The 19,655-nt window shown below is 36.8% G+C and overlaps 1 protein-coding gene across 1 annotated transcript in view; it reads left to right on the top strand.

Annotated features, from left to right (window-relative positions):
• LOC123562034 (uncharacterized) overlaps positions 1-19,655 on the top strand; it is a 156,262-nt gene that overhangs the window by 118,431 nt on the left and 18,176 nt on the right. Inside the window, exons 29-44 of the mRNA XM_053524837.1 lie at positions 1,669-1,838; positions 3,093-3,168; positions 3,947-4,141; positions 4,687-4,871; positions 5,624-5,852; positions 8,421-8,576; positions 8,891-9,052; positions 12,822-12,920; positions 13,398-13,530; positions 14,387-14,480; positions 15,015-15,135; positions 15,482-15,594; positions 15,830-15,944; positions 16,186-16,317; positions 16,651-16,778; positions 17,836-18,026. Of these exons, the coding sequence (XP_053380812.1) occupies positions 1,669-1,838; positions 3,093-3,168; positions 3,947-4,141; positions 4,687-4,871; positions 5,624-5,852; positions 8,421-8,576; positions 8,891-9,052; positions 12,822-12,920; positions 13,398-13,530; positions 14,387-14,480; positions 15,015-15,135; positions 15,482-15,594; positions 15,830-15,944; positions 16,186-16,317; positions 16,651-16,778; positions 17,836-18,026 (2,299 nt within the window). The remainder of the gene's footprint in view (positions 1-1,668; positions 1,839-3,092; positions 3,169-3,946; positions 4,142-4,686; positions 4,872-5,623; positions 5,853-8,420; positions 8,577-8,890; positions 9,053-12,821; positions 12,921-13,397; positions 13,531-14,386; positions 14,481-15,014; positions 15,136-15,481; positions 15,595-15,829; positions 15,945-16,185; positions 16,318-16,650; positions 16,779-17,835; positions 18,027-19,655) is intronic.

Here is a 19,655-nt window from a genome sequence, read left to right as displayed (position 1 = left end):
AAGCTCTTGTTCAGGTTTTCCTGTCTTTCTTTACTAGGAGATAACTAATTTAAAAACCATATCATAATTCTTTATGAACATACGGACAGTTCTATAGATAAAATTGTAAGAAGACTTATAGAGATAACAATTACGTAGTTCCTCTTCTTGTTGCTAATTATGAAGCTCATCTACAATTGTACAGCCATCAAAACAACAATGAAATTTTTTTTTTATTTCTAGTGGGTATGACAGTACCCTAATTAAATTTACATAACAAAGTAATTTACTGTTTCATTCTGGTGAAATTTGTACTGAATATAACTACATTTTTTTTAAAATGTGAGTCTTAATGGTTGTGTTCCAATCTTTTGTCTAAATTAAAAGATGGACAGATGCTAAGATTAGTTGTATTTCTTTACCACCATTCCTCGTACATTTTTTTCTAATAATTTTGCAGAATATCTAATGTAAAGGTATTTATGACCACACTACATGCTACCATGAAATCTTCTAATGCTCAGATTGTATGTAACCTTGTGCATCAGCTTTTTATGCCCCCCTTCAAAGAAGGAGGGGTAAATTGTTTTTGCAGATGTCGATCAGTCGGTCAGTCTGTCTGTCCGTATGTAGACCAATCCGTTTCTGGATGATAATTCAAGAACACTTCGGCCTAGGATCATGAAAGCTGATAGGGAGGTTGATCATAACCAGCAGATGATACCTATTGATTTTGAGGTCATTAGGTCGAAGGTCAAGGTCACAGTGACCCGGAACAGTTAAATGATTTCTGGATGAAAACTCGAGACACTTGGGCCTAGTTCCATGAAAGGTGATAGGGAGGTTTACCATGACCAGCAGATGACCCCTATTGATTTTGAGGTCATTAGGTCAAAGGTTAAGGTTACAGTGACCAAGAACAGTTAAACCATTTCTTGATGATAACTTGAGGTCGCTTGGGCCTAGGATCACGTAACTTGATAGGGTAATTGATTAGCAGATGACCCTTATTAATTTTGGTTGGTCTTGACAGTAGATTTTTTAGGTCAGTAGGTCAAAGGTCAAGGTCACAGTGACCTGGAACAGTTAAACTGTTTCCAAACGATTACTTGAGAATGCTAGGGCCTAGGATCATGAAAGTTGATAGGGAGGTTGATCATGACTAGCAGATCACCCTATTGACGGTGTCTGGATGAAAACTCAAGAATGCTTAGACCTAGGATCATGAAAATTAAAAGAGAGGTTGGTCATGACCAGCAGATGAGCTATTGATTTTAAGAACAGGCTGAAGGTCAAGGTCACAGTGACATGGAAAAGTTAAACCGTTTCCAGACAATTACATGAGAATGCTAGGGCCTAGGATCATGAAAGTTGATAGGGAGCAGATAACCCCTATTGATTTTGTGCTCAGTAGGTCAAAGGTCAAGGTCACATTTACCCAGAACAGTAGAGCTGTTGTGTACAGTGACCAAATAATTTCTGTTCCTTGTGCCATTACTGAATACATCAAGGGGGCATTTCGTGTTCTACCAGCTCTTGTTCAAAAGCAACTAGTTTTTTTTTGTGAAAAATGTAACTGGAAGCACATTGCAGAATTCATAGAACAATTTTTGTGTTGCAGGCACAAAGTCAGATTGGTTTTGTTTTATAGAGTTTTTGTTTGACATTTCTTTTTGTTTTTTGTATCAGATGTGGAAAGTCCAGTGTTTGTTGATTGTCCCAAAACACCAAAGGAAGTGTCTGGTTCAGTGTTACCTATACCAGTTATTATAGATATACCTGTTGCTACAGACAACTCTGGTATTGAACCTGTCATTACAGTCGAGCCGAACATTACACAGCCTTACTTTGTGTATGAGGTATGTTGATATGTTTATATTTGGTTATACCGAAGGAGATCAAGTCTTAAGTAGCAATACAGTCTAACCTCTGTTATCTACACTACTGCGAAGCAAATATTTTCAAGCAAAAGCAAATATTTTCTAAATTACATGATATTCTGAGTACATTTAACCCCTGTAGAGCACCAGCCTCTCTATAACAACAATCTATGTAGAGTAACAACCTCAGTACATCCTCTTTAGAGCAACAAACTATATCGCAATGTTTATTTACATAATATATCTGCAAAGTTTAATAACCAGCTAGATTCTCTAAGTGTCTTTAGAGTTGTGGCCCTTGAATAACAAAAAATTGCCAAAACTGGCAGTATCTACACCCAAACTTGAGAAGTTCTTATCCAGTGTTCACTGAACTTGGTTGCAATTTTATATCGCCATAATACCTTGGCCAAGTTTGAAAACTAGTTGGATCCTCCTAGTTTTTCTGGAGTTACAGCTCTTGAATTACTCAAAATTGCAAATATTGACTGTGTCCTCTCTCTTAACTTGTGCTATTCCTATGCAGTTCTCACATAACTTTTGTATAATGTTTATGGGCTTAATATCTTGTCTAAGTTCAATAAACATCCAGATTGTCCATTTGCTCTTGAGTTGTGGCACTTTAGTTACTAACAGTTGTGAAATATAGACATTGTCATCTCTCTAATATATGTAAGTCTTTTTCCATATGTTCACTAAACTAGGTCACCTTGTTTGTTGGTATAATATCTGTATGATAACCAGCTGGATACTCTGAGTTACTCCAGAGTTTTGGCCCTTGAATTTAAAATTGCAGAAACTTTGACAGTGTCCACTTAATACCTTCAGCAGATCTTATCCAGTGTTCACTTAATTTAGAATGTTTATGGGCATATAATATTTGTCAAGTTCAGTAACCAGTTGGATTGTCTTTAATGCTCTGGAGTTAGTGCCCTTGAATAAGTCAGAATTGGAAAAATTGACAGCTAGTCTGCTCATTAACCCTTATCATGCTAGACACGATTGATTCTGCCTTTGCGATCAGTGTAGCTCATGATCTGCAAAGTTTGCTATTCAGTCAGTATCTTTTTGGTAATCACCCCTTTTAACAGTTAATGGTACTGTTCAAATTGAAAGATGGACAAGTTCATTAAAGAAATTTAGTAGGGTAAGGGTTAAGCAGAATAATTTAAAAGTCTAAAGTAATTTGCTGTGATTGGCGTATATTGCTAAATTTTGACACTCTTGTTTCAGGATACAATAATAACAGTGACTGCTGAAGACAGTATGGAGAATTCTGCAACCTGCAAAATAACTGTTCATGTAACAGGTGAAATCTCTGCTCATTTTACATAGTCAGAAAAAAAAAATGCACCACATTTGCCTAATTTTACAACATCACAAAGATATAATATTTTCATTGAGTAAATAAATTGTTTATGGATGCATTATCAGAATTGTTTGAAGAAATTGAAGGGGGATGGTAAGCTTATGTTCATAGAGATTTATATTTGGTAGCTTGATTGTGTAGAAAAGTTGAAGCTTTTTTTTAAATCACTTATGATTTGGCATGCTCTGGAAAACCAGTACAAAGGTCAAATGAGGTTTTGCCAAAACTACTATTTTGTAAGGATATCAATTTTTTTTTGATTTTGCTTTTTGATCATAAAAAAAAAAAATGAATGGGAATTAAACTGCTTTGATGGGATCAAAATTTGTGGGTTGAAATCCACAAGCATTAGTTCCCCACAAAATTTAATAATTTCACTGTGTTAATGGATTACCGGTATTGTCAGTCCTGTTTTATATTGTGTATTTTTTACAGTTCCATACCTTTGCTGTATCTAAGGTACAGTTGTGCATTCTTCTGATATATAAGATGTAGTTGTACATTGTGATATAAAAAGTTTATTTGTGCAGTTGTTACATTTGTTTGTGTGTTTTTTTTTACTGAGAGGGGAAGGAACCTGAACCTAGGGGAAAGGCTTATAAGCAATATATAGAAAGGAATTCTTCCTGCAAATTGTTATTACATTTCGTTATTAATATAATCTGTTTAATGTCTGAGATGGTGATTAAACATTGTACTGTTTTATTACATTTATCAGTAGAAACTGGCTGCCCAAAACTTCTAGAGCCGTCAAATGTTCAGCTGCAGTGTAAACAGCGGGATGCACTGGAAGTGTGTTCTGCACAATGCAAAGATAACTCTGTGTTTGTGGTACAACCTTCGAATGAATATACCTGCAGGGGAAATGGGACGTGGACACCCTCAGATTATATACCAGACTGTGTCCTTGAAGGTAAATGTTGGGGAATATTTGACATGTTGCTGTCTAATGCATGGTCTACTTTCCAATGTCTTTATATCTGCATTTGTTTGTTTGAGAACTGTCTTACATAATCATAGAATTTGTTTTATTTTTAGGGTTTTAAGGGTATTTATAATTAAACAATCAAGTTTCAGCTATGTAATTGTTATTGATATTGTGTTAACTGACAACTATACACATCATTCAAGATTCTTCTTGCAATATGATATAATCTTGCTATGTACAGTGTTGTTTGTGGTTAAGGTTGCTGACTTCAAATCACTTGCCCCTCACCGATGTGGGTTTGAGCCTTGCTTGGGGTGTATAGTTCTTCAGGTGAGAAAGTCATCAAGCTGGCTTGTGGAAGATTGGTGGTTCTATCCACATGCCAGAGGGGCACCTTGAGGTCATCCTCTACCGTCAAAAGCTGGAAAGTCCCCATATGGCCTGTGATTGTGTCAGTGTGATGTTAAACCAAACAGAAAAATTCTTTCACATATTTTCTTCATGTAATGTGTTTTGTTCTATATTATAAGGTTACAGTGAGTGTCCTATTTGGAAATACAATGTGACCTGGACTCTAGTGACAGACCTGTGTGTTGGTATCGGATGTGATTGTGAGTTTACATCTGCTTTAGAGGGCGCTCTGAAGAAAGTTCTAGAAAGCAATGGTGCTAGTGTATCAGTGGCTGGCGCATTGTCCAGAAACACTAATAGCGAGGTTAGTAGAGCTATTCCATTTGTTAACATCTTTTTTGTATATCTTTATCTTGTGTAATTTTCAGGTCAAATTTACCACATTCTTATCTATAGATTTTTAAGTACAAAATTCCATTTTTGTTGCAAGCAGAGTTTAATTGTTAAGTATGAAAGAGTAATAATTCAGTATACCGAGGTCCAGGGATATAAAACTGAACTTGAGACCAGCCTTAAAACTCCAGCATCTGATTGGTTATTTATGAAAAACAATCTGGAATTGACCAATGGCAATGCTGAATTCTGGTAATTGTCTCAAAATTCAAGTTTAAAGTAATCTTTATTCAAAGATAAAATTCCTGGCATAGTCATAAATGTGTTTATTTGTAAAACTGATACGGCTGTTTGAATTAGACTGAAATCAAGATTTGATCAGCTTCAATATGAAGCAAAAAAAATCAAACCTGTAAAATAAAAAAAATGCTCATTGAGTATTGTCATAAATACAGTGAAACGTTAGTTGCTTTTAGAGCACTCAATCATAAATGCTTTTAAAGAACTGATTCAAACATTTGATAGAAAGAATAGAAACATAATTATTTCACATACCAGTAGTCTTGTTTTATGCCAGATTTCTGCCTGAAAGACCACTGACTAAGGACTTGGTCATCAGTCATCAGAACTACATATTGATAGATACAGGTGTCTGTAATTGTATAATATATGATCAAATAAACGTAGTTTAGACACAGTTAAGATCTCTTATTTTATATTTAGGTGCTAGTTGTTGCCGTGTTCAATTTAACTGGAAAAAGGCAGTCATCACAAGATACCTGTCCAAATGTGGTAGACCTAGACCTGAAAATCTTGGATAACTTGGAGTTGATTAACAACTGTAACAAGTCTGCTAAACTCACAAAACCTACTCTACACAAAAACACAGTGGACCACATGTGTCCACCAACACTTGTCAGGTCAGATGATGAAAAAGCTGCTGATCTCTGTTGTGAGTTTTGTTTTTGTTCTTTAAAGTAGTGAACAATTTTTCTATACCCCCACAAAATGAGTGAGCTTGCGGTCAATCCATTGGTCTGTCCATTGGTTTTCATGGCTTCCAGACAATAACTCATGAAAGGCTTGACAGATTTAGATAATACAGGTCAAGTTCGACTTTATGGTCAGTAGGTCAAAGGTCAAGGTCACAATGACCCTTAACAGTTAAAGGGTTTCCGGATAATAACTTGAGAATGCTTGGGCCAAGGATCATAAATTTTGGTATTCAGGTATAACATCATAAAATACAGGTCAAGTGCAACTTGAGGTCAGTAGGTCAAATGTCAAGGTTACAATGACCCAGAACAGTTAAAACGATTTTCGGATAACAACTTGAGAATGTTTGAGCCTAGGATCATAAATTTTGGTACACAGGGGTAACATCATAGTATACAGGTCAGATGGAAAAGTGGATACTCCCAAGTTTGACTTTGTGGTGAGTGGGTCAAGGTCAAAATGACCTGGAACAGTTAAACGGTTTCTGGATGATAACTTGAGAACGCTTGGGTCTAGGATCGTGAAAGTTGATAGGGAGGTTGGTCATTGCCAGCAGATGACTCCTATTGATTTTGAGGTCAAAGTGACCTGGAACAGTTAAACCATTTCCAGAAGACAACTTAAGAACACTTGGTCTTAGGATTATGAAAAATGATAGGGAGGTTAGTCATGACCAGCACATGACTCTATTGATTTTTAGGTCAGTAGGTCAAAGATTACGGTCACAGTGACCCGGAACAGTTAAATCCTTTCTGGATGATAACTTGAGAGTGCTTGATTTTGAGGTTCAACTTTGACATTGACTTACTTCTGTGCCAAGGCCATATTGTGGGGGTATAATTCATCACTCCTGTGACAGCTCTAGTTGTTCTTGTTACTAAATGAATATAGTGCAATTTCTGTAGAGTAAATGCTGCAGGAAAGAGTACAATTTGATTTTAGTACTGGGGTTGTTGCTCTTGAGAGGTAAGTTAACTGTGATAGTCATCTGTTTGGAAAAAAAGAAGTGTTTCTTTTTTTTACTTCCAAAGGGACATACTGTGTGATGGCACAAGTTGCCTGTTTATATTAGGTCAGGTAGCAACTTCATTTTAACTCAGTAACTGAAGAATGCTTTGACTTGTGATCCTCAAACATGATATAACTATTGCTTATGGGCATTAGATAATACCTTTTAATTTTGAGACCAGTAGGTCAAGCATCAAGGTCACAGTGACCCTTTTCTGTGCAAAATCTTGAGAATGGTCTGACAATTTGCAAATTTAGCAGGCACATTGTTCATTGGCTGTTAATGGCCCCTGTTGATTTGAGATTAGCGGGTCAAAGGTCAAGGTCAAAATGACTGTTAGTACAATTCCTCAAACTTGGCAGACATTGCCTGTTGACAGTGCATGACCCTATTGATTTTGATGCCACTATTAGTACAAAAACCATTTCTGTTCAGTATGAGAACTCCTGTCTCTAAGATCCTCCAACTTTGCAGATTTAATGCCCATGGGCAGTGGATGATACTTCTTGGTTTTGAGGTGAGTGGGCAGAGGTCAAGATCACAATGACTGGTTATACAAAAATAATTTCTGCTCAACATCTTGAGAATTTTTGACCTATGATATTCTGACTTAGCAAATGCATTGCCCATGGGCAGTACATGGCCTGTATTAGTTTTGAGGTTTGTAGGTCAAAAGTCAAGGTCACAGTGACTATAAGTAAAGAAAACATTTCTGCTCACTAACTTTAGAACCCCTTCACTGACAGTCCTCATTCTTATCAGGCACATTGCCTGTAGCCAGTGGATGACCCCCACTGATTTTGAGATCATTTGTTCAAAGGTCAATTTTGTTTCATCTCGGTAACTTTAAAATGCTTTAAGCTATTGTTCTCAATCTTAATAGGCACATTGCATCATTCTCTCTCCACCAGTGTGTTAATTAACAGAGATTATGATTCATGTCATTTATTGTAAAGGAGGACCTACAGCAGGCATGCTCCTGTTTTTGTTGAGCCCGCTTGCAGAAGCGAAGACATAGTTGTCCAAACGGCTGTTTGGTGTATGTGCGTGCGCCCGTGTGTCCATCCGTCCAGATTTGTTTGTCCAGGCCATAACTTTGACATGCATGGAGCAATCTCGTTTATGTTTGGCTTGAATGTTAACCTCAGTGAAACGGAGTGTCATGTGCAAACTGTTGGTTCCTATCAAGGTCACACTTGAAGGTCAAAGATTAAATTCAATAATGACTTTGTCCGGAGCATTTCTTCTTCATGCATGGAGGGATTTTGATGTAACTTGGCACAAATGTTCACAACCATGTGATGGAGTGTCATGCGCCAGAACCTAGAATTACTTCCCTTTGTTGTTACTATAAATAGCTTATGTTGTAACTTTTTTATTACTGGTCGTAGGGAAAAATCAAGACCACTTTTCTGAAGTACAGTATGCATGTTACATCCAATTTTGAGGTGTATTTTGACCTATCTCTACAGGTACTAACTATTATCAAAAACTAAGTTGCATTATCTTTTAAAGGGCCATGTCCCCTTGGAATGGAAGCAAGGAAAGATGTATGTTTGCCATGTGCTGCTGGAAGTTACCGTGACAACATGATACAGACTGCTTGTATGTTGTGCCCTGAAAGCACATCAACAGAACATCAGTATTCCAGGAACCAGTCTGACTGTAAAGGTTGAAAAAAAAGTTTACCTTTCTATCTGGATTATTGGTTAATGTAACTGTAATTTTAATTTTGCCTCCTGTATATTATGTTTTAAACCTTAATTCCAGGGTTCTAATCATTTCAGTTTCCACATAACAAAACTGTTTAAGTTCTGCTCTAGACTTCAACATTCTGAATTGTAAAGCTAATAATTTGGTGTTTAGGCAGACTGGGAATTGTTTTATTTTAACATTTAATGGCAGATTTTTGTTAGAAAGAGCAAAGTTTATGACCAGTTTGACACCTATTAATACTGTGCATCTAACATTTTTTCCCCTTTCAGACGTTTGTAGTCCAGGTTATTCCTCAACTTCTGGTTTGGTTCCATGCTATTCATGTCCAAAAAACACATACCAGTCTGATGACTCTGCAACCAGCTGTCAGCACTGTCCAGCGGGACAATGTACCTTAAGTAGTGGGACAAAGTCTTCAGAAGATTGTAGTGGTGAGTTTAAATTACTCAGCTTTTCTTTATGTTAATAGCTGACCCAGATTTTATGTTGGCTGTTTTTCTTTGTTTTTAGTGAGTATTACTAGGACATTGGTGGGACAAAAATAGTAGTTAGTGTTTATAATCTTTGATAGATGTATGTGCCCTACCAAGGTGCCAGTCTATACTTGAAATAAGGGTTGGAGTTTAACTGGTGGGAAATCTCCATATGATGTTGCACATAATTTGTAAGGAATTCAAATCATCTAGAATGCCAGTTATTTTAGTATATGTATCATGTTGAAAGTTACTTTGTTACTTATCTTTTTAATACACAGTTTCTTTAGGGCAAAAAACTAGTAAGTTCTTCTCTAAGGTAGTTCTGCATTTTCGGATCAAACATTTTTCTGCAATGTAGAATTTGATTAAAAGTCTGACTTTTCAAAACTTCAGAATATAATTAGAAAATTCAGCAAATAAAAAAGATATGGTTGTGTGCTTGATTTTTTGCTAGACTGATTTGAAAAATTTGGAACTCATGCAATTTTTAGTTTGACTATTCAAAGAATAGTCTAGCTATTCTACTCACCCTGGCGTCGGCGTCACACCTTGGTTAAAGTTTTGCATGCAGGTACATACAGCTATCATTTAAAGGCATATAGCTTTGAAACTTATTTTTTTTCTTTTTCTAGGTCAATTACCAATCTCACTGGGTCAAGTTCCATAACTTGACATGTATTTTGAGCATATTGCTCCCTTTTGGACTTACAAAATCCTGGTTAAAGTTTTACATGCAAGTTATTATCTCCAGAACTAATGCAGATATAGAATTGAAACTTCACATGTGTCTTTGGGGTAATAGAACTAGTTGATAGCATCAAGTCCCATAACTCTGACCTGCATTTCAGCCAAATTTTGCCCCCTTTTGGACTTAGAATATCCTGGTTAAAGTTTTGCATGCAAGTACATACAGCTATTACTAAAAGGCATATAGATTTGAAACTTATTTTTTCTTATTCAGAATCAATTACCAACCTCACTGGGTCAAGTCCCATTTTAGACTTAGAAAATTCTGGTTAAAGTTTTAAGTGCAAGTTACTATCTCCAAAACTAATGCAGATACTGGATCGAAACTCTGTAGATATTTTAACATTTAGGGTAATATTTTCCTGCTTCTTGGACAATAATTCGAATAGTCGAGCATGTCCGCTTAGCTCAGTAGGGAGAGCGTGTAGGGGGGGGGGGGGGGGGGGGGGGGGGAGCATATTTCTCTGTGACGATTTGATAAGACATTGTATCTGTAATCATTCATCCTCCACCTCTGATAATTCATGTCGAGGGCTCAGAGCGAAACTAGTCTAAGTGTATATAGAAATAGAAGCAGATAGACCAGTTTCGCTCTAAGCCCTCGATGTGGGAAAGTTGGCAGTTACTTGTGGAGAACAGGTTTGTACATGTACATAATCCAGGAACACTGGTTTTAGGTTAACTGCCAGCCCTTACATGACTGAAATACTGTTGAAAAACGGCATTAAACCAAAAACAAACTAACAAATTGACTGTCTTACGGACAGCTCTTGTTCCTAATGGGAGTCTGTGGGAAAATCATTACTCTCATAATATTTTTTGCGAATAGAAATTTTTCTACAATGTAGATTTTAATGAAATTTCTCACAGTTATAAATAAACATATAGCCTATAATGTGGTGAAATAAAATGTATAGGTCCTTATGCGTATTTCTTTTAGATATTTGACCATGATTAAAGTAAACAACACATTTCACACTAATTTTAAGACAGTATTATGTCTCCCCCAGGAGACATATTGTTTTTGTCCTGTCCGTCCGTCCGTCCTTCCATCCGTCCGTCCGTACGTCACACTTCATTTCCGAGCAATAACTGGAGAACCATTTGACCTAGAACCTTCAAACTTCAAAGGGTTGTCGGGCTGCTGGAGTAGACGACCCCTATTGTTTTTGGGGTCACTCCGTCAAAGGTCAAGGTCACAGGGGCCTGAACATTGAAAACCATTTCCGATCAATAACTAGAGAACCACTTGACCCAGAATGTTGAAACTTCATAGGATGATTGGTCATGAAGAGTAGATGACCCCTATTGATTTTGGGGTCACTCCGTCAAAGGTCAAGGTCACAGGGGCCTGAACATTGAAAACCATTTCCGATCAATAACTAGAGAACCACTTGACCCAGAATGTTGAAACTTCATAGGATGATTGGTCATGAAGAGTAGATGACCTCTATTGATTTTGGGGTCACTCCGTCAAAGGTCAAGGTCACAGGGGCCTGAACATTGAAAACCATTTCCGATCAATAACTAGAGAACCACTTGACCCAGAATGTTGAAACTTCATAGGATGATTGGTCATGAAGAGTAGATGACCCCTATTGATTTTGGGGTCACTCCGTCAAAGGTCAAGGTCACAGGGCCTGAACATTGAAAACCATTTCCGATCAATAACTTGAGAACCACTTGACCATGAATGTAGAAACTTCATAGGATGATTGTACATGCAAAGTAGATGACCCCTATCGATTTTGGGGTCACTCCGTCAAAGGTCAAGGTCACAGGGGCCTGAACATTGAAAACCATTTCCGGTCAATAACTTGAGAGCCACTTGACCCAGAATGTTGAAACTTTATATGATGATTGGTCATGCAGAGTAGATGACCCCTAACGATTTTAGGGTCACTCTGTGAAAGGTCAAGGTCACAGGGGCCCGAACATTGAAAACCATTTCCGGTCAGTAACTTGAGAACCACTTGACCCAGAATGATGAAACTTCATAGGATGATTGGTCATGCAGAGTAGATGACCCCTAGCGATTTTAGGGTCACTCTGTTACAGGTCAAGGCCACAGGGGCCTGAACATGGAAAACCATTTCCAAGCAATAACTTGAGAACCTCTCGACTCAAAATGTTGAAACTTCATAGGATGATTGTTCATGCAGAGTAAATGACCCCTATTGTTTTTGGAGTCACTCCGTTAAAGGTCAAGGTCACAGGGGCCTGAACATTGATAACCAGTTCTGATCAATAACTTGAGAACCACTTGACCCAGAATGTTGAAACTTCATAGGATGATTGAACATGCAGAGTAGATGACCCCTATTGATTTTGTGGTCAGTCTGTTAATGGTCAAGGTCACTGTGGCCTGTTCATGTAAAATCATTTTTTGGAAATAACTTGAGAACCACTTGACCTACAATGTTGAAACTTAATAGGATGATTGGACATGCAGAGTAGATGACCCCTATTTATTTTGAGGTCACTTGATCAAAGGTCAAGGTCACAGGATCCTGAACAGTGACTTGAGAACCACTAGGCCAAGAGTGTTGAAATTTAGCGGGATGACTGGACATGCCAAGTAGATGATCCCTATTGCAGCAAACCGTCAGTGTCGCTTTGATTTTTGCTCCTGACCCCTATTGACTTCTTGCCTATAGGACTTTGCATTGGGGGAGACATGCGCTTTTTTACAAAAGCATTTTCTAGTTCTGAATTATTTAACATGTCAGATGTTTTAATATCATATTTTAATTTTAGAAAAATAGTAATGTTGCTGTTGTAGTCACAAGTCACCATTAATTCATAAAATGATTCTCATTTCTGTATGAGGAATCCAGGTTTTATTCTCCGTTTTACGGGTAAATGACGTTACTCGTCACTTCCGGTTTATCAGATGTGCAGAACTACCATAAGTCAATGCAGTTGTCCACTTTTTGCACTTATGTGATGACATGTAAATACATTGTGAATTTTACAGAGAAAAATTGTGTAGAAGGAATGTGCTCAAGGTCACCATGCCAACATTCTGGGAAATGTTCTGAAATGGGGGACTCCTACTATTGTCAGTGTACAGAAGGTAAAATCTATTTCTTAAAGGATTTTTAGGTGATTTGTTTTTCAAGAAATATATCTCTGGTATATATTCAGTACTTTACTCTGTCAATCAAAAAATAAGAAAGAGCAAGAAATCTTACAGTAATAACCACTGTATGACTGTGCCTGAAGTCAACAAAAACCTTTTCCATCATAAAATGAGTTACAGTAGAATGTTACATTTTATAGCAATTCTTATGGTTTTTTTGTCAAGTTGTGTTAGCAAAATGTGAGTTGACAATCATTGTGCAATTACCCTTGTCACTATGGTAACTCGGTCTATTATCTAGCTTATGCAGGAGACCAGTGTTAACTGCCAGAGAGTCTGAACCTGTGTCATGACTATTGTCTCTATGGTAACTGTCTGTTTTACTTAGGTTACGCAGGTGACCAGTGTGAACTGCCAGGCAATCCTTGTGCCTTGACCCTTGACTCTATGGTAACTATCTTTATTACTTAGGTTACACAGGTGACCAGTGTGAGCTACCAGTTGACCCCTGTACAGATGGCCCTTGTGACTATGGCAACTGTGTGTATAACCAGACAGATGGTAGATCTATATGCTATTGTTATGCAGGATTTACAGGGGACAGGTAACAAGAAATGTTTTATAGTAGCCTGTTTTGTTACTGAGTATAAACTATCCTAGTTTGTCAGTTCAGTATAATTGTATGTTTTGAGGTCTTGGTTGTGTAACATGAGCTGCAGTTTTTTTTGTCAGTCTAAGATGGAATATAGTATACCAGATAGTTGGCCTTTTTGTTTGACATCAACAGAAGTTGTAACAAGATCTATTTTCAAAATGTTCTGGAATGGCATGTAGCAAGAATTTTTATATACCAATATAAACTCTGTCAGAGGTTTGGATTGTATTTCACAAGTAAATATGATCAGCAGAAAAAAACCCATATTGTACCTTTTGTATTGTATGTTGCCAGACTACTTTCATTGAATATGCATGAGCTGACACAGTTATATAAATAGTGCTCACAAAAATAGCACTCATTTCATTTAAACACCAACAAACATTAAAGATATAGTTTGATTATAAATAAGCAAACAAAAAAATTTGATTATAAATAAGCAAACAAAAAGGTGGAGGTGTATAATAAAAGGGTCATTACAACAGTAGCTAGATTTGGGATTTTGTATTCAGCTCTCGTGGATTTTGCAAGGATGGATCGCACTCGGCACATACGCTCCTTGTGAGATCTGACCTGGCAAAATCAACTCAAGCCGTATACTGTATCCCAGATCAAGCTACTATTATAATAACCCTATTTTAACACTTGTAGCTCTTTATTACTTCATGCCTTAGTTTGCCACTGCTCAGTGCTGAAATGACTGTCAAGTTTATTTGATAGATGTATCTTACAACCTTCATGCTCTATTTATAAAAGGGTTGTTGTTATGGTTGTCATTTGCATAGTGCTATATTTTCTATTTAAGTTGCTCACAGAATATAGATGACTGTGCAGGGATTACATGTCAAAATGGAGGTGTATGTGTTGATATGATAGGCTCATCTGTTTGCAACTGTACAGTAAGTAGACCATTACACTTTGATTTTACTATAAAAATTGTCTTCTTGTCTTCTCTGTTTTTAAAAGCTTGTAATACATATTAAAAATGTTTAGCCCATTTCACTATTGATATTGTCTGAAAATCCTCTTGTTTCAAGTTTCTGTTACAAATAGAAGCATTTTATAGGTCAGAAATGATTATTATTTTTTAATGAAAACTTCAAAATTGTTATTTACATTTAGCCTGTTGGCAGCAAGGGATTCTGCCTTTGCGACTAGAGCAGACCAGGATCAGCCTGCGCATACGTGCAGGCTGATCATGGTCTGCCCTAGCTGTTCGCTATTCAGTCAGCAAATTTTCAGTGGACACCCGTTCGAATAATAGATGGTACTGATAGACAAGTCCATTTTAGAAATTTAGCAGAGTAAAGGTTATAATGGAATGTCTCAATATTCCTGAGAAACATCTTGTTTGAATGGTTAAGATATACTGATTCTATGAGTTAATATCCTGAAATTAATTATTTAAAAATTAGTTTTTATTTGATGAAAAGGACACTGGATATTTTGGAGACAACTGTGAAAAGAAGTTAAGTTACTGTAACCATAGCAACTGTTTAAATGGCGGGCAGTGTGAAGAACAAGAGAATGGATTTACTTGTTTATGTACAAAAGGTAATTTATATTACTGTACAAGCTTTAACATGTAGTTCTGTTTGAAATCTTCGTATGATTTAATCTATTTAAATGTGCTACAGAAAAACCTGGTCATGTATGGAAGTAAAATATTTTGTTAGGTTTAGAGTTTAAATATATTAAGATTGCGTCCAGTTCATTTAGAAGTCAAACTATTTCTAGACCTTGAATATGAGGAGTCAGGGTCCTTTTCATAATGCTAATATTTTTTATTTTACCTTGAATAGGAGTTTACATTTCTTTGGTCCTAGTAAAGACTGTTACATGAAATTATATTAGACTTATGGCTTATATTCTTATTGGGAATTTTCCTTTTTTTTTAAAGATTTTGAAGGGGAATTTTGTGAACAGAAGAAGACTGGATGTGACAGTGAATTATGTAGCAATAATGGAGTATGTGTATACAGTAATGAAACAAATACTCTTTGTATCTGTAATGTAAGTAGTACAAACATCTTTCTTCTCTGAAAATAAATTTTTCTTAGAAAATAAGATATGAATTTGTTTTGAATTTAATGATTAAATAATTCTAAACATTTGTAGTAATTTCTAGCCTTGATGTAGTGATACTTTTCTGGTAAATTTCATATACGATAGTTGGAAATGAGCATATTTAATATCTTTAATGTTTATATGTGGAAACAATGAATTGTAAGGCATGTTTTTATTTCAGACAAGTTACACTGGTAATGATTGTTCAGTAGAGTTGCACTGTGATGAAAATCTTTGCAGTAACCATGGTTACTGTTTTCAGAGCAATAATGGAATTACCTGTCAGTGTCGTCCAGGTATGTCTGTGTTTGGAAAACATAATGTCAGATTTTTACTCAGTAGTAGCAGCAGGAATTAAATAATATACAATGATTTCTTTAGATAGTTTTCATTTTATTGAACTACTTTATATCATTTGAAATTGTAGGTTTCTGTCTTTGAGGTCAAGGTCACTTGAAATAGAGGTGGGCTCACTTTCAGATTTTATTAATGCTTGGACAGCAGTTTGAAATTTTCCTCCTATACAATATTTTTTAGGTTTTACTGGTGAAGTTTGTGAAGAAGAGATTATCCATTATTGCCATAGCAACCCATGTAACCATAACAACACATTAGAATGTGTAGATGAGGGCAACGATTATAGATGTATGTGTCATGTAGGTTGGAAAGGTAAGAACTGCTTACATAGCTTTAGAATGGTATAGTATATGCTTTACCTGAAACTTTTAACTGATATAATATAGTAGGGAAAATTTAAAGTTAGCCAAAGTTTAAAGGTGTCAAATATACCATGTGTTGATTTACTGATTTATATTTGTGGTCAGCTTATGGCTCTCCTTTCTTTATGAATATTCATAAGTAATAAATTTCTTTGTCGTCGAGGTTATACATTAGATGGAAACCTTTCTTTTTTAAATTCCTACAGTTTGTCATGCAGCATTCCACGTTTTCTCTCTATCCACTAGTATTAGATGGTCATCAATATGAAAATGTTTATTTTAGGACAAACATGTGACAAGGAGGTTGATCAATGCGAGGCAGAACCATGTGATAATGGGGGCACCTGCAGTAATCATGGAAACAGTTTCACATGTGATTGTGCACAAGGCTTTGCTGGTGAAACATGCAAGGTAATTATATATTCATGGGAAATGCTGAACATGTAAAATATTTAGAACTTTGTATATATATTTGATGTTAGTGATTTTGTTGAAATCTACTATAGCCTTGGACTTATGTTCCCAAAACAGTATGCTGAAGGTAGTTCTGCACATTCGATAAACTGGAAGTATATTCTGAAGTTTTAAAGAATCAGGGTTTAATCAAATTCTACATTGTAAAAAAAATATCTGAACCAGAACATGGAAATCCATTTCCGATCAGTAACTTGAGAACCTTTTGACCTAGAACCTTCAGACTTCATAGGTTGATAGGACTTAGTAGATGACCTCTGTTTTTGGGGTCACTTCATCAAAGGTCAGTGTCACAGGGGCCATCCATCTGTCACACTTCATTTTTCAATCAATAACTGGAGAACCATTTGACATAGAACCTTCAATCTTCAATCAGGGTGATATGGCTTACAGAGTAGATTATCACTATTATTTTTGGGGTTACTAGATCAAAGATCAAGGTCAAGGGGGCCTGAAGATGGGAAATCGATTTGGATCAATAACTTCAGAACCATTTGACCCAAAAAGTTGAAACTTCATAGGATGATTGGACATGTAAAGTAGATGACCCCTATTAATTTGGGGTCACTCGATCAGAGGTCAAGGTCACAGGGGCCCAGAACATGGAAAACTGTTTCCAATCGATAGCTTGAGAACTACTAGGCCCAAATGTTGAAACTTAGTGGGGTGATTGGACATGTCAAGTAGATGATCCCTATTGCAGCCAACCTTGTCTCTTTGACTTTTGCTACGCTATTGACTTCTTGCCTATTACTAGTATGCACTGGGGGAGACGTGCGCTTTTCTATAAAAGCATCTTCTAGTTTAAAATTGAAATTAAAATTGAACCTTCAAAGAAAAAGAACCATGAAAGTTTTATCTGAAGATTTTGATGAGCAAATAGTTAACTAGTTTACATGTCTTTGTTTTGTCTTCATATATGTAGGATGTTTAAATTTAGATTTTTTTTCAATTCAGAAAAATGCTGCTTCTGAAACATTATTCTATTTTCAAGACTAACCTTGATGACTGTATTGATAATCCATGTCTGAATGGTGGTGTTTGCATTGATGGGGACAATAAGTACACATGTACCTGTGCTGATGGTTGGTCTGGGTACAGATGTTCCGAGGAACTAGATGCCTGTCAGTCTTCGCCTTGCCTTCATGGCACTTGTCTAGATAAAATGGATAATTTTGTTTGCTTGTAAGTATTTCAGTAAGTGATTTATCTTTTTATGCCCCCACTTTGGGGGGGCATATAGATTTGCCCTTGTCCATCCGTCCGTCCTTCCAAGAATGTTGTGTTGCGCTTAGCTCCAAAAGTATTTGACATAGAGCCACAAAACTTTACAGGAATGTTGGTCAGCATGTGTAGTTGTGCACCTGGGGTTTCGCATCCGGATTCATTCAGTCATGTAGAAGTTATGGCCCCTGACTTTGTAAAAAAATAGGTCATTTTAGTGTTGTGTCGCGCCTAGCTCCAAAAGTATATGACATAGAATCACAAAACTTTACAGGAATGTTGGTCAGCATGTGTAGTTGTGCACATGCAGTTTCGCATCCGGATTCATCCAGTCATGTAGGAGTTATGGCCCCTGACTTAGTAAAAAAATAGGTCATTTTAATGTTGTGTCGCGCATAGCTCCAAAAGTATTAGACCTAGAGTCACCAAAGTTTACAGGAATGTTGGTCAGCATGTGCAGTTGTGCACCTGGGGTTTCGCATCTGGATTCATTCAGACTTGTTGGAGTTATAGCCCCTGACTTTGTTAAAAATTTGTCATTTTAATGTTGTGTCGTGCGTAGCTCCAAAAGTATTTGACATAGAGCCACAAAACTTTACAGGAATGTTGATCAGCATGTGTAGTTATGCACCTGGGGTTTCGCGTCCGGATTCATTCAGTCATGTAGAAGTTATGGCCCCTGACTTGGTAAAAATTGGTCATTTTAGTGTTGTGTCGCGCCTAGCTCCAAAAATGTATGACGTAGAGTCACAAAACTTTACAGGAATGTTGGTCAGCATGTGTAGTTGTGCACTTGCAGTTTCGCATCCGGATTCATCCAGACATGTAGGAGTTATGGCCCCTGACTTAGTGAAAAATTGGTCATTTTAATGTTGTGTCGCGCATAGCTCCAAAAGTATTAGACATAGAGTCACCAAAGTTTACAGGAATGTTGGTCAGCATGTGCAGTTGTGCCCCTGGGGTTTTGCGTCCGGATTCATTCAGTCTTGTAGGAGTTACAGCCCCTGACTTAGCTAAAAATTGGTCATTTTAATGTTGTGTTGCGCATAGCTCCAAAAGTATTTGACCTAGTCACCAAAGTTTACAGGAATATTGGTCAGCATGTGCAGTTGTGTACCTGGGGTTTCACGTCCTGATTCATTTGGTATTGTAGGAGTTATGGCCCCTGATCTGGGAAAAAATTGTCATTTTAATGTCATGTAGTGGGGGCATCTGTGTCCCATGGACACATTTCTAGTTTGGTTAAGGGCTTCAATTTCGATTTACTCCTTCAGCTGTATGAGTTCGAGCATTGTACTTACATTTAAGAATTAATAAGTATCAAAATTAGGGTTATCGTAGAATAACCCGGGTTTGGATTCTTATGCGTATGAATATATCACGAAGGCCTTATGTATTTCTATGCATAAGAACGACAAACGAGGGTTATTCTACAATAAACCTTATTTAGATACTTATTGTACACCCCACCAACAAAGTTGTAAGGGGGGTATACTGTTTTCAGGTTGTATGTCTTTCTGTCTGTCTGTCTGTAGACACAATCTTGTGCGCACCTGTTACTCTCCTCATCCCCTTGACACAATTTAATGA

Source organism: Mercenaria mercenaria, chromosome 2, assembly GCF_021730395.1.
Source record: "Mercenaria mercenaria strain notata chromosome 2, MADL_Memer_1, whole genome shotgun sequence".
Taxonomy (NCBI): Eukaryota; Metazoa; Mollusca; class Bivalvia; order Venerida; family Veneridae; genus Mercenaria; species Mercenaria mercenaria.
Note: the sequence above shows the minus strand (reverse complement) of the source record. Positions and strands in the feature narration are given on the sequence as shown.